The 13,785-nt window shown below is 41.7% G+C and overlaps 1 protein-coding gene across 3 annotated transcripts in view; it reads right to left on the bottom strand.

Moving 5' to 3' along the window:
- MICOS13 (mitochondrial contact site and cristae organizing system subunit 13) overlaps positions 1-13,785 on the bottom strand; it is a 32,326-nt gene that overhangs the window by 17,915 nt on the left and 626 nt on the right. Inside the window, exons 2-4 of one of the 3 annotated variants that reach the window (XM_049807655.1) lie at positions 12,872-13,028; positions 11,990-12,041; positions 10,698-10,916 (exon numbers count right to left, since the gene is read on the bottom strand). In XM_049807655.1, the coding sequence (XP_049663612.1) occupies positions 10,819-10,916; positions 11,990-12,041; positions 12,872-13,028 (307 nt within the window). In that variant the 3' untranslated portion in view covers positions 10,698-10,818. Of the gene's footprint in view, positions 1-10,697; positions 10,917-11,171; positions 11,283-11,989; positions 12,042-12,871; positions 13,029-13,785 lie in introns of those variants that run through there. The other 2 variants (XM_049807658.1, XM_049807656.1) reach the window with 2 other exon arrangements.

The following is a 13,785-nucleotide window of genomic DNA, read 5'->3' as shown; positions in this document are numbered from 1 at the left end:
TTCAGATCATTGACCATTAACCATGAGGACAAGTGAATCATTCCCACTTATGGCTGTCCCTATTACTGTATCTGGACTTCTCTGCAGGAATTGCATGGAAATGTGATGCTCTAGCACAACTGACCTGTCCCTTTGTAGCTTTAAGGAGAGCATCTTTTCTTGTCCTCAGCAGGTACATAGCATCCCAAAAGTGATTATGAGATTTCCCCTCCAGCTAGGGCAGGCTCTATTTACAACACCACACAGTCATTTATAAGCATGAGGAACAGTGCTATCTGCTGGTCTACTACTTAAGAAGTTTAGATAAGAAAGTTGTGTCTATGACCCAGACTGTTGCATCAACAACCTAGAGATTGACTCCAAAGGTATTTTATCATCTGGGTAGGCTGTTATTCTAATAAAAGAACCTTTTTGACCACCCGGGGAGGGGGGAACAACAAACAACCAATCAAACTGGAGCCTCTATTATCTCATTATGATGTTTACTGCATCTGAACATCATACTTTTAAGATGAAGGCTTTTTTCCCACCAGGTTTTTAATTGAACTGCATTTCCCGCTAATTCTGCACCGACTACATGCATGTTTCTGATATGGTAGCAGCCAATCAGTCAAACCTTGGCACCTGAGTCAGTGGCTGTGATATCTGTCCACTCTTTATTAAATCCAATGCACAGAAACGATCAGAACAAATTCTGGTTTTGGGGTTGTGGGTTTTTTGGTTTCATTTGGTTTTGGTTTGCTTTTTGCCTGGTGCAAAGATTTCTATAGGCTATCAAAAAAAAAAAAAAAATCCACACAGCATAGATGGAGACAAAGCTAAACAGCTGCCTTCTATTCCCTAATTCCAAATAAACTCAGGATAGAGACAATGTGACCCAACTTTAGCAGAATCTCGGAATGTCCACTATGGCTGTAAGCAGGTTGCATCTCTGGTTAATTACTGCTGTAATCAACTGTTGTAATGCGTAAAGCCCACAGTAAAACATAACCATACTGATTAATTCAGGTTTCCATAGGACAGAAATTGGATTTGCATAGGATATTTTTTTTCAAACACAAATGTGAGTTCCCTGATTTTAAGAAATCTTCACTCATTGAACTTTTGCAGGCTAGAGTCCTCAAGGTAGTTCTAATGAATGTCACCAAGATCATTCTGGTGTTTTTTTAAAAAGTCTGTTAAATGAATCAAAACCAACCAACCAAACAAGTTATTTTAATACTGCTTATGCCTGCCTTACTCATTAACCTTACTGACTCTGCAAACTTGTTGGGTATCTATCTCAGCAATGGAAGGACAATTTCCAGACCAGTCCCAGCCTTTCTGTTACTTAAAATGAAACCAAGTGAAGCACACCAACTCTGTGATGAGAAAAACAAAATAACTACATTCAGAGGAGGTAGAATAATCCTACGAACTGAGAAGCAAAAGCCAGGTGTGTTTTAGCATTCAGGGCACTATGGCAAATGGTAATCCCCCAACAATTTCAAGCTCACACATGAAACCTATACCTGGCCTGCAGACAAGAGAATGTTTGATGCTAACAAGCATGCAAGCAAGATCCTGAGCACGTGCCCATTTCCAATTTAACTGTGCTCTCCAAGAAGAAAATCTAGTTACAACAGCACAGCAGAGCGAGCTGCTTGCCCTACCATGTTTGTCCCTCAGTATTTTGCTTTCGTGTTGCTGTCATGGCCTCTCAAGTTGGCAGTTCAGGTAAGAATGTTCTTGCTTATGTTTGTCTGATCTCTGAAAGCTATAGCAATGTGAAATGTAGCTTTCACTATGTCAGCTGCTGCTTGTTTCGCAAAGGAAGATATACTCTACTGGGGCTAGCTAATTGAGTCACTTAACAGCTCTGTCCAAACAGGGAAAAACATCTCCAAATGTTGTGCGAGGTTTTGACCTGGTATTGCATGACTCAGAATGAGTGGTCTGTGCTGTTAGCATAGAGGAACTTTCACAGCATCTAGCTCTTAAAAGGCCAGCCTACTCTATCTACACCAGAAGCCTAGCCTCTATCATCAGCAGAAGGAAACAGTTCCTAACCTTTTTGGAGGCTTTCACTGACTTTGGAAGTCTGGTTAACTAATCCAATGCCATAGTTAAATGGCATAAACCCTCCATAATCCACATTTACTTCATACACGTACTAAAGATGCTGGTGGTGCAGGGTGTCATCTGTGCTTCTTGGGAACTGTGCTGGAATGACAATGCTGCAGGAACTGTGAGGATGAGAAAGTACACTTCATGCCAACTCTCTTGCCTTGAGAAGGCAACTGAAGCATTTGTGCAAGCCAAACTAGGATGCTTACTAAGTGCTGATGTACAAAAGAACTGTATTCACTTGTACATACCTTCCTCTTCTTTTTAGTAAACTTGAATTACTTAAGATCATTCATAAAATATCACTGAGAAAGCATATTGCAATGAAGAAGCTTTAGAAAGCAATCATCAAAGGGAAAAAAAGTGGTACAGAAGATCACTAAAAGCATGGAGAACTAAAGTTCCAAGCATACCAGAGGTGCAGTATTCTACCTATTTTTACATAGTGTGTGTACGTAAACCAAGACCATGCTTTGTTTAAAGTGATTACATTTTGTTTGTAGCAAAAGCTAAAGAGATGAAGACTCTCTCAATGACAGCGTCAGAATTTTCTTAGTGGTAGGTTTCGCCTGGCGGCATGGGGAAGAAGACACAGAACCATTCACTGGAATTCTGAACCTCACTCTACCTCTCCCCTTATGTTCTGGGACATCCAAGCTGCAGCTAAGTTTTTTCAGAAAAGACTCGAACATAAGCACAGAGGCCATCCTGGAGACAATTCTTTTATTACTTTGGTTTGCAAAGTAAAAATTAAACACTGCTCTGGAAAATTAAGTCCTCTGTTTTACCAAAGAGCACTGAAAGGGTAGTCAATGGTAAATTCAGCTTCCCATGCACACTGACCTTTACTCTGTTCCAGTAAACTCTGTTCTAGTGCATCTCTAGCTGAGCTATTTGTTATGTGAGCTATGCTGCTTTTCAAAGTTGGTTGCCTAAGCTGCAGCAAGCTCGTTGGACTGTAAAAAGGCAGATAGCTCCTGTCTCACCACTAGAGTTAATTTGATTATGTACTGTAATTGCCAGCATGCGCAGGAGCCAGTCTGCTGAATAGCAGCCATGCACAAGTATCTTAGCTCTGTTATTTTCTGGTGTGTGTCCGTGGGTAGCCATGACAGAAACTCCTGCTGGAAAAGCTGTGCTGCTTCAAGGGCAGTTGGCATTGGGAAGCCAAGGAAGAAACTGGGGTATTGATAGAGGTTATCAAGGCTCTAGAATAAGGGGAAGCCTCTGGCACCTGCATGACAGAAAGAACAGAAGAACGGGGGACTACTAGATAAAGGGCTAAAAGTAAAACAAGAGTTGCCTATAGATCTGTAGGGAAGAGCTCACAACAAAGAGGGAAACAAACAATTTATCATCCCTTAAGAGAGGATACTGACTAAATTCCCAAGCCAAAGTGTGATGTTGTGCCTGTACAGCTGCAGAAAGCCTATGGTACTGGAACTAATGGAGGCAAATGTTATTGCATTGAACTGTAAGATAACTAGGAGCTAATCCCCCTTCCTCTCTTCCCCTGTGCTCTCCCCCTGCCCCCTCACTAGTAAAGCAAGCACTATATGGAATGCAGTTTTGTAAGACTGGGAGCTGATCACAGTGCTCCAACCCCCACCCCCACCCAACACCACTGCTATTGTTGGTATCCTTTATATGTTACTCTTGCTATTTGCATTGTACCCTGAGATTCTGATGCGCTTGCCAATCCTACCTAACCCAGACAAAAAAGTTGAACTATATCATTCAGCGGTATATCCACAGCTGGAAAAGGTGGCATTTGTTTGTTTGGTGTGTCCCCCCACCGTGTCCCCCCTGTCTTGTGTCCACTGAAATTTCAATTTGTTATTTTTTTTCTTAGATGTCCACTACAAAACAGGTGAGCCTGGATCATTCTGCCACAGCTCCATAACAAATGGTTCTTTTGAAGGATTTAATAGCACCAAGGACGGTACATACCACGTGGAGTCTGCTAGAGGATTCAGTAGCAAGGACAATTCTCCAGGTAACTTTTTTCTTCCACCATGAAAGTGACATAGGTAAGACTCTGGTTCTTTGACAGGGTGTTGAAATGATTGACTGAAAGAAAACAATACTGAGCACTGAAGGAACACTTGTTTATCTCTTCTCTTGCGATTCAAGAGTACTGTTTATACATTGACCTCAAGCAATTATAACTCTGAAAGCTTTAACTAGGACTCTTGTCATTGTTTATTAAAACAGTTTTACCTTGGGGAAACTTTGCAATAGGAAAGTAAAGTGAATGACCAAAAGATGTGCACAAAGCAGTGAGAAAGGTAGGATGGAAGCCAGCAGTCTTGTCTTGCCTTGCATTTTATTCTCTGTCAGAATCTGGAAGTAGAATCTAGAGGACCCAATTCCCCACTGCTACTGCCCAAAGTATGATCCTTATGACCTTTTCTGTCTTATGCAGCCAAATATTGCAATTTCTCTTTGTAAAAAATTAAGCCTAGAGACTTTTGAGACCATCCTGTGTTCCAGAAACAGAAGGTTGTTCTCTGAACCTTAAAATGATTAATCTTAGAATATTCAGTTTCAGACTGGGAACCAAGGAAAGACTCCACTAGAAGCACTGCGAACAAGGGGATCTAGGGCTGATAAAATTACTTCAGCACTTCAAAAGAATTATCATATTGTGGGACTGGGCCTCTTTTATTTTTGTTTGGACCAGCAATACTACTTTTCTTTTATAAAGACTGAGCAGAGTTAATGCTTCATGACACAAACTGACAAACACACACAAATGTGTGTCACTCCCCTCTCCCTCATTCACCTGGTGCACATGGTAAAAACAACTTTGAGCACATTCCAATGCTCTGAGCATCAAGGGTTGGTTGGGATCACAATTGCTGGTTCAAGGGTCTGGCAATGCCATCAACCCTACAGCCACATGCTTTACTTTCTTTCCTTTTGTGTTTCAGAAACGGATCATCCCATTGGTTGGCACTAAATAGTAGACCTAGGGGAGAGTGACATGGGCAACAACTCCAGTCCCTGCTGCTATGCTGCCAGTGAGCCAAATCAGAGCCTGTGCCACTTAACATTAGCAGCAGCACAGTGCAGGTATGTTCCCTTACTAGCAGAATGAGCTGTAGTCCCCTCCCACTGCGTTGTAAAGGCAGTGCTTTATACATTCATCCAAAATTTTCCAGTAAAAGATGACTGGAATTGCATGAGACATTAAAAGCTATGTTCTGAAAGTGAAATTTTCCTGTTAGGAGTGGGGAAAATGGGCATCATTTTTGAAAATGCAGACAAGATCAAGCAAGCAATCATTTGGCATTGGGAAACACGTAGTTACAAGCCTGTGCTGGGATTTGAGGTTAGAATCACAGGCCACAAGTAACATTTGTACCTGATGCTTAAGTCACTGGGTCAGACTGTCTGAGAAATGCCTTGTTCAGTTGCTTTTTTCTCAAAAACCATTCCCTGGAGGTTGCAGCTCCCTCCCAGAAACATCCATTCAAAAAGAACCCCCTCTCAGATACTAATCACTGCAACTGTTGTGTGTAATACCTAATTGGTTTGTGTTGAGAATAGCTCCAGTCAGCATCTCTGTTGCAGGCACAGCTGTTCTCAAACCTTAGGGGGGGAACTCTGTCAAGAGAAGATAGACTGGGCCTTTGAGAACACTAAACAGTCAAGCTGAAGAAACGCTCTGCACCAGCTCCAAAGGCCAATTATCCTTTCTCCAGCATAGGGAAACAAATCTGCTTAAATGGGGTTAGTAAAAGCTGCTTGCCCTTTTCCTCTTCTCTTTTTTTCCCTCATTCTTTTCTTTTTTCCTCCCCACGTGTAGCCAGAGATATTAAGGGCTTGAAAAGATACCAGTAAGTTTGGAAGTGGGATAGAAGCATCCCATAATCCTGCTTAGTGCCACAGTGCTGGCAGATGTAAACTTTCTATCCTTCTGTAGGACAGGTCCGCTAGAGACGGCCAGAGTCCTTGGTAACTGGTGACAGAAAAAGGTAGCCTGTGAAAGTCATAAACATCTATAAGGCAAAAAGCTAAAAACCGGAAAGGAGGACTGGATATTTATGCAAAAATAGAGTACACAACTACAAAACGCACTAGGGAGTTTTTAGACCTACCCACTAATGCCAAGTCTTTTTGTGAGGAAGCTATTCCAGAACTGTTTGGTGTAGTGGCACCAGGCCACTCTGGCAGTACCAGTGTCACCATGTTCAGAAAGAGAAAAGATACTGGGTGAGCTGAACAAAAGAAAACAATTTTTTACTGTGAGGGTGGTCAAACACTGGTATAGGTCATTCAGAGATGTTGTGGAGTCTGCATCCTTTGAGACGTTCAAAACCTGGCTGGACATGGTCCTGGGCAACCTGGTCTAGCTGACCTTGCTTGAGCATGGAGGTTGAACTAGATTATCTTGAGGGGTCCTTTCTAAGCTCAACGATTTTGTGAGCTACAGCACGGGTACTATTTTAACAAGTCAGTTTCTACACTGCCACTGACATCAGTCTGCTCAGCAAAGGAAATCTGATTAACACCCTGTCTTACCTACAATTATTTCTATAGGTCACAAACTAGACTTGGAAGAACATTCAACTTAAATCCAGCAATTTTGTGAAAGGATCAGTCCCTTACTGAATGTACACATTCTCTTCAAGATGTAATAAGAGAATAGATGTACTGGGTCAGATGAAAAGTCCTTCCTGCTAAGTATTCTTTCTTTTTTAGAGGCAGGTGCATAAAGAAAAATATGGTGGAACAAGGTGCATGTAGAGCAATCCTTCATCAGGTGATAAACTCCCAGTGTCTGGCACTCCAAGGTTTACTGAGCTGTAGCTTCCATCTCGACCATTAGGTTTAAGAGCCACTGATGGACCCATACCCCAGGAATTAACTTAAGCACTTTCTAAAGCTATTTATACCTTAGCCAAATCCTCTGAAATCTCTTGGCAGTAAGTTCTGTCATAGAACTACTTGTTTAAAAAGGAAACAAACCCCCCACAAACCCTTCTGCCTTCTTGTGTTTTAAATCTGCTTCCTCATCTGAGTAAGCACTCATCCCACTCTCCATAACTAGGCCTGCCTATTTCCTGTCCTGTAGCTGTGTCTTGGCTCATTCTGTAACTAGGACAGACTAAAACAATGTGACTGTGTTAGCACATCGGTGTGGGAGAAATGCCACCTCTGCTGCCAGGAGCAAGGACAATCTCTGTCCCTAGTTTTGGAAGCATGAGCAGCAGCTCTGGGACAAAGAGGGACCCGAGGACAGAGCCATTACAAGCTGTATATTTACAACAGCCCATCCGATATATGCGCAGATGCTTTCTGTGAAGGGGGAACAGATTCATACTGATGCTATGCCATGTCATGATGACTTCTGCAACCTCATGCCACAATCCCGTTGCAAAGGGTTAAAAACACAGAATAAATCTGTAACTTCATTTTACAATACTGATGCCCTCTAGGCCATCAGTGCTCCTTGTATACAACTTGGCTGTGACTGAAAACCAACCTTGGGAAAGTTTTCATCACCATTAAAATTAACATATGCACAGTGCACAAACTGGAGCATACTGCAAGCTAGCCAAATGTTTCATGCACATACGCTTTGCTCAATTACTCTCCCCGTGCTTGTATAATCGTCTTAGGCCATGCATGCACATGTGCTAGCCCATTGACTTCTCTACTGGCATGCTACTACAATGCCACACAGTTCCTGTGGGCACCAGCTTCCTCCTGCAGAGGTTAAGATGGCCTGCTGTGAAAAGCTTCACATCTGCCAGGCATGTGGATGAAGATGGATCCAGAGCAAGAGTGGGCAACTCCATTTTAGATCTTACTGAGTTAGAAGACACTACCATTTTGAAGGTGAGCATCAGTGAAGGATTTTGCTTCTCCACCTCAGACCAGCTTCCAAAATGCCAGTAGGAAGGAGAGACTAAAGCACAGTGAAGGTGCCGAGATTCAGAACTTCTTGTATACAATGCTGCCGCTGAACAGTATGAGTCTGGCAAACCACCTGTCTATTGGTATAATTCCTCTTGCTTAAACTTTACCTTAGATTCAGGAAAAAAATGTAGTAGATTGCAAATCACCCAGATGTGTTCCATCATCAGTGGGTATGTACAGAAGGGCAGCTCCAAAGGTCTATGACAAAGTCTGCATCACTTGAAAGGAATTTGCAGACATGTACCTTCAAGACCTGATAGGTCCAAGCTATGTGACTCCTGGACTCCCTCTGGAGTCCAGCCTGCAGAGAATTGGCCTTTAACGTGTCTTTTTTTTTTTTTTTTTTTTTTGTCCTCTGGACATGCCGGTGGATTACACTTCTGACAATCCTCACTTTGGCAGCAACTGATACCGTCTTCCTTTTGCAAGAACCCTTCATAGCAGCAAAGGTAAGAGACAACTGCAGATAACTGATTGGCTTTTTCTGTTTCCTGCCTTTTCATGTCCTGGACATAGCTGGAGAGGTTAAAAAGTAACATGCACTAACAGCAGATGTAGTTTATGGCCTGTTCTAGGGAAACCAAACCAAACAGCTCACAATGCAGAGAATGCCACAGTGTTGTAGGAGCTATGGAAATTGCTTCCCAGCTACTTCATTAATGCTTTGAGAGGGAGGGGTACAGATGGCAGGACTGAACACATACATCAAAACTATTTTGTAATGAATTACTGTACATGTCCTGCTAATGAGCTACTTTGACTTCTAAACCTGCCATGCTACATCCTTGTTCTCCATCCCTAGAATCACCACTCTGATAAAACACCTCTCTAGCTTTTACAGCAATCCTCATCCCTGCCTGCATGTGCCCACTAGTATTTCTACCATGAGAAAAAAATGTTAGTACCTAATCCATCGTGATATGGACACTCATTTTGCTCACGTGAAAAAAAAAAATCCTCAGAAAACCGATGGCAGGAATGAGCGGCCAGGAAACCACTTTCTGCCCAGTGCTTAATTTAACTATATGTTGCACACTTCTACCAAAAAAGTGTTGAGTGCCTCTTCTACAGAGGCAAACAATTTTCTCGCTGCTAACACTGGTTCTTGTCCATATGTCCCCGATACACAGTTAAATGTTCACGATGGTCCCTGCCAGAGTGAAATTTACCCTGTATCTTGTGTTGATTTGACAGCTAGTTGTTACTTTCAGCATTTTCTGGACCTACTTACATTTTGGCAGGGAACTGAGAAGTGTGCTGTAATCTTTGCTTCTCTTCCTCTTCAGAGGAGCTATCCATCTCCTGTGGAAGAAGAGATGGATAGCAAAAGAATATTCTTGCTTTCTGGGAAACTCCCTTCCCATCTCCCAATTTGTATTGCTTCTTATCAGCAAACAAGGTTTCTGGTTTTTAAAAAAAAAAAAAAAAAAATCACATTTCTGTTTTTATGCATGCAAAACCTAGGAAAAAGTCTGCTAGGAAAACACAGCTTGAAGTCTCTAGGCATTCAAAAAATAAGTAAATGAAAAAACATCCACACAGATTGCGAAGTTATTCAGTGGCCAGCTCCTAGTTTAGTTCATGTTCATATATTTGTTCATACCTCAGCTGTGGAATAGCATTGTTCCTTTGCAAAGAACTTATAATACAAAAAGACATAGTTGCACTCAATGGGCTCTGTTCCTGGGGTACCTCAGCCTAATTCCTCATGAGGGCACTAGGTTTAGATAAAGCAGGAAATCCCTCAGCCTCATTCTGCCTTCCATGAGAACTCTGCTGTGATTGGACATCCTTCCCATTTCCATTTTCTCTCTTGCTCAGTTGACAAAAAGCTTTACACACAAAGGTGCCAGTATCTTAAAGGTACTTCCAGCCCTATTTTACAGACATTTAAAGAAGCCAGCAGACAGAGTACTTTTTCGAGTCAAGACACAAACTGAGTCCACTTAGTTTTAGCCAACAGCTAGTAAAATTTAAAACCTAAACCCTTGCCTCCAAATAACCTATGCTATGGAGCTGAGAATTCAGACACAGGTGTAAATTTGACAGTGCTACTGGTCATTGACTATGCATCCAAGGATAGTTGGATCAGATGCTGGAAAAGTTAAACAGTACTGCAATTTTGCTGTTCGAGCTCAGGTACTAGAAACACTGGCGATGCCCGTAGGCTGAACAGACTGGGGGCAGGGGGTGTTAAAAGTTTCCTATGGCTTTCTAGAGTTTTGCATCACAGACTTATAAACGTCCTTCTGTTACACCCTGACATCAACAACAAGTATTGCAACTAGTACTGGCTACTCCCAGTCATGTGACAAGTCACAGACCACCTGGAAGCAGCTTTCACATCAATAATGTGCTTTGTCTGACAGAGGTACTCCCTCCTCAGCTAGCTTGAAGACAAGTGCTTGGATTTTTTAATATATTTTTTTTAAGTCTTGTTGGCTTGTTTTGAATTAGATGGCATTCACCTTCAAGACTAATTCGGCTTCAGAAGAATCTGTTTAGCTAGCAAACTTGGCAGCTTCAGAACAGGTGCTATACCTCAGCATATGGCCATCACTTCATTACAATTGATCCATGATCTCTGCTGATGCCTCTGATCACTGGTAAGACAGAAAGCAATTATTGCAGCCTGTATGCTAAAACCAACCCAAATACAAATGGAAGTTCCAAAGCCTTTTATTGTAGCCCTTGCATGGCTGAGCTGCCCTCTAGAGGGATGGACTATGCATCATCCCAAAGACAACATAGGATGGAGAGAATCATGAACCCTGGAGAACGTGTTCATTTGACAAGATCCTTCACAAACTTCCAGCCTTCCACAGTGTATTCACAGGCCCTGGTGGGAGCTACAGACAAGGCAGACATGACTGTCTGCACTCCTGCAAGGAAAGCAGAGAAGAATTATCCCAAGAAGAGCATCATTCACGCCAAATTTCCTGTTATTCTAGCATTGTAGATTTCTTTAAACACAGAGAAAAATCTAGCTCTTATCTCAGAAGCTTTGAAACACACTAAGGCCTGAATGATCCTTGGTTCAAATACAGCTTTATTGTCTCAGTAGCATTTGTGACACAGAAATTCCAACTTCAGGACCAGTATGAGGAACAGACAATTACAAGACTGAAACGAAGAACTGAGCTAAGTTCCATTTTATTTGTGGCCTTGCCACAGACTCCATGAGTGATGCAGGACGTGTCACGATATTTGTGGACCATGTTTTCCCACGATTACGTGAAGACTTTTTGCTGCACCATAAAAAAAACTATAAATTAACTTACTAGGTATTTATAGCATGCTTTGGCCTTCAAGCAAGATCTCTAAAACTCTAATAATAATGGGACTACTCATGCCTTCTGAAAAGTCAGAGGCTGACTTCAGAATACAAGCATCTGAAAAGTTTATAAACTCTTCAATCTTTAACCAAAGGTTCACCTTTCTTAAGAATAAGTCATCATTTATTTTTATGCTCTACTTTTTTATGCTCTACTGATCACTACCGGTGCTGATGAACTCACTGGTACCTAAAGTCTTCCTATTCATTGTGGTGGCCACAGGCCTCCCCAAACACTTCACCAAAACATTCAATCTTAGATTGTAGGATAGCATAGGCATGCCTGTCTTGGGGCACAGGTGGGCAGCAAGCTTTGTAGGTAAAAGAAACACCAGCTCCTCTGGTTAGAAAAGGCAGACAGGTTTATGGGCACACATCCTCCTCCTTATTTCACAGTTGGAACAAGAAATTAAGTCCAAAGTCACTCAGCGTGCTAGTGGTAAAACCTGGAGCAGAATATGCTTTAGTCCCAGTCCCAATGCTTCTTACACCAGACTGTAACATCTATCACCTCCTTCTCAATCATTCAATTTAGGAGGACAGTATTGAAACAAGACTGGTAGAAGCTACATCACTCTTGGCCCCTTGCTCCTTTCACAGTTTGGTGAGAAGTTACTTTACCTTTATTCCAGGAATCAGAGGGGGAAAAGTCAAATTTTGGAGTGGGTGGGAGCTGGAAAGAGAAAGAGAGACAAGATATCAGCACTTAAGGGACTTTGCTTATAACAGGATTCACATCACCTTGGAGAAGCCTCTTGACCTCAGATCTCAAAGATACTTAGGTGCCTACTCTCTGTAAGTCTCAAAAGGGATCAGACACGAGGCTTGAAGTCTGGACTTTGCTCTTTCCCCCACTATAAAGTAGGGGCAGAAGGTAGTACTTAACATTTGGGTGCTCCTGAAAAATCATCTCCATGGCTGTCTCTTTACAGTGATCTATTAGTTTAGAATAGTCTCTAATATGAAAAATGTTTTTCAAACTTCCAGCAAAGGCTTCTCCTGTTCTGGGGATTTTAAAAAATAAGAATTCCTTAAAGAGAAGGACCTCTTCAGGCAATTTAAATTCAACTTGACGAATTGTTAGCAGCTTGAGAAATTGGGAAGATAATCTTTTTGTTAATTCTTTAAAAGCATGTAAGATCCTTCAAAAGAAGCTTAGAAATACCACTACATAGTGAAATATCTCCCAGAGCATGCTTGCAATCCCCTCCTTGACCCTGCATAGGCTAGTTACCCCTTCTCCTTTGAAATAACATCTGTGAGCAATGTCTCTCCCCTAAATTTAAAATTTTATAATAAAATTTATAAATTTAATTTAAATTTATAAAATTGTATCCTTCTTCCATTTTAATCCTCTTAAAAATATTCTCAATGTGAAATCCAGTTCCAACAGCAAAACTCCTGCCAGCATCACTGGAACCAGAATATCACCCCAATGTTTTCTCCTCCTCATTCAGAGAATGTTTTTGTTTTGCTGACTGTGTTCATCCGCACAGTACTTACCTCCCAGCCTATGTACCTTGTCCATTCTTGGATAGCTGGAGGCAGTGCTGCTTGAGCTTTTTTGAGGGCTTCAGCACCTTGTGTGCCACTGCCTAGCAGCCCCTGATCATATACCACATATACAGCAGCTCCAGCCAGGCCTCCTTTGATGACAAACCTGAAAGAATCAAAAGCAGCAACATTTCAGTTCATGTTATGACTATCAATGCATCTCTCTTAGTAGGTTGTGACCATCAAAAGGAAGGTATTGATAAAGAAATCTGAGGGTCACAAATACTCCACTGTAATGTCTTATTACAGACAGAAAGCAGCAGACAAGTATCTAGCTACCTTCCTTTTCTTCCTAGGCCAACTATTCCCTGTCAGCCCCTTGAAACCATACCCACTCACATTTTATCAGTGACAGTTTTCAATAAAAAATGAGAAATTGTCAAACACCTCAGAGTATGTGCCACATTTTAAAGTCTGAGAATCATGGGCATATACCTTTGATAAAAGGAACTATAGGATTTTGCAGTGCGTAAGACATCCACGTTAATGATGTGGTTCTTGCTGTTTTGTTAGTAAGTAATCTGATTAATCTGACAGACACCAGTATCTTGTTAAGCTCATTATAGTCCGGTTAACACCAGGCCATGCCTGTTCCTGCATTGCCTAGGCTTTTAAGGTTTCCCAGTAGACTCCATGGTGTGCAAGCACTAGTTTTACAGCTGTAGTGGCAACCTGCAAAGTGGAAGACAGGAAGAGAATATTTGACCTTTGTTTACTTTTTCATTATAGACAAGAGATCTGGGGAGACTGCCTTTTTCAACTTCACAGGGCAGAGAGTTGCTTCCCATTTAAAAAAGCCAAAAAGCTATTGCACACCTAGGCAAATAAAAGAACAGCCAACCAAACAAAAAGCTGCCCGATAG

This window comes from Accipiter gentilis, chromosome 8 (assembly GCF_929443795.1).
Source record: "Accipiter gentilis chromosome 8, bAccGen1.1, whole genome shotgun sequence".
In the NCBI taxonomy this organism is placed as follows: domain Eukaryota; kingdom Metazoa; phylum Chordata; class Aves; order Accipitriformes; family Accipitridae; genus Astur; species Astur gentilis.
Note: the sequence above shows the minus strand (reverse complement) of the source record. Positions and strands in the feature narration are given on the sequence as shown.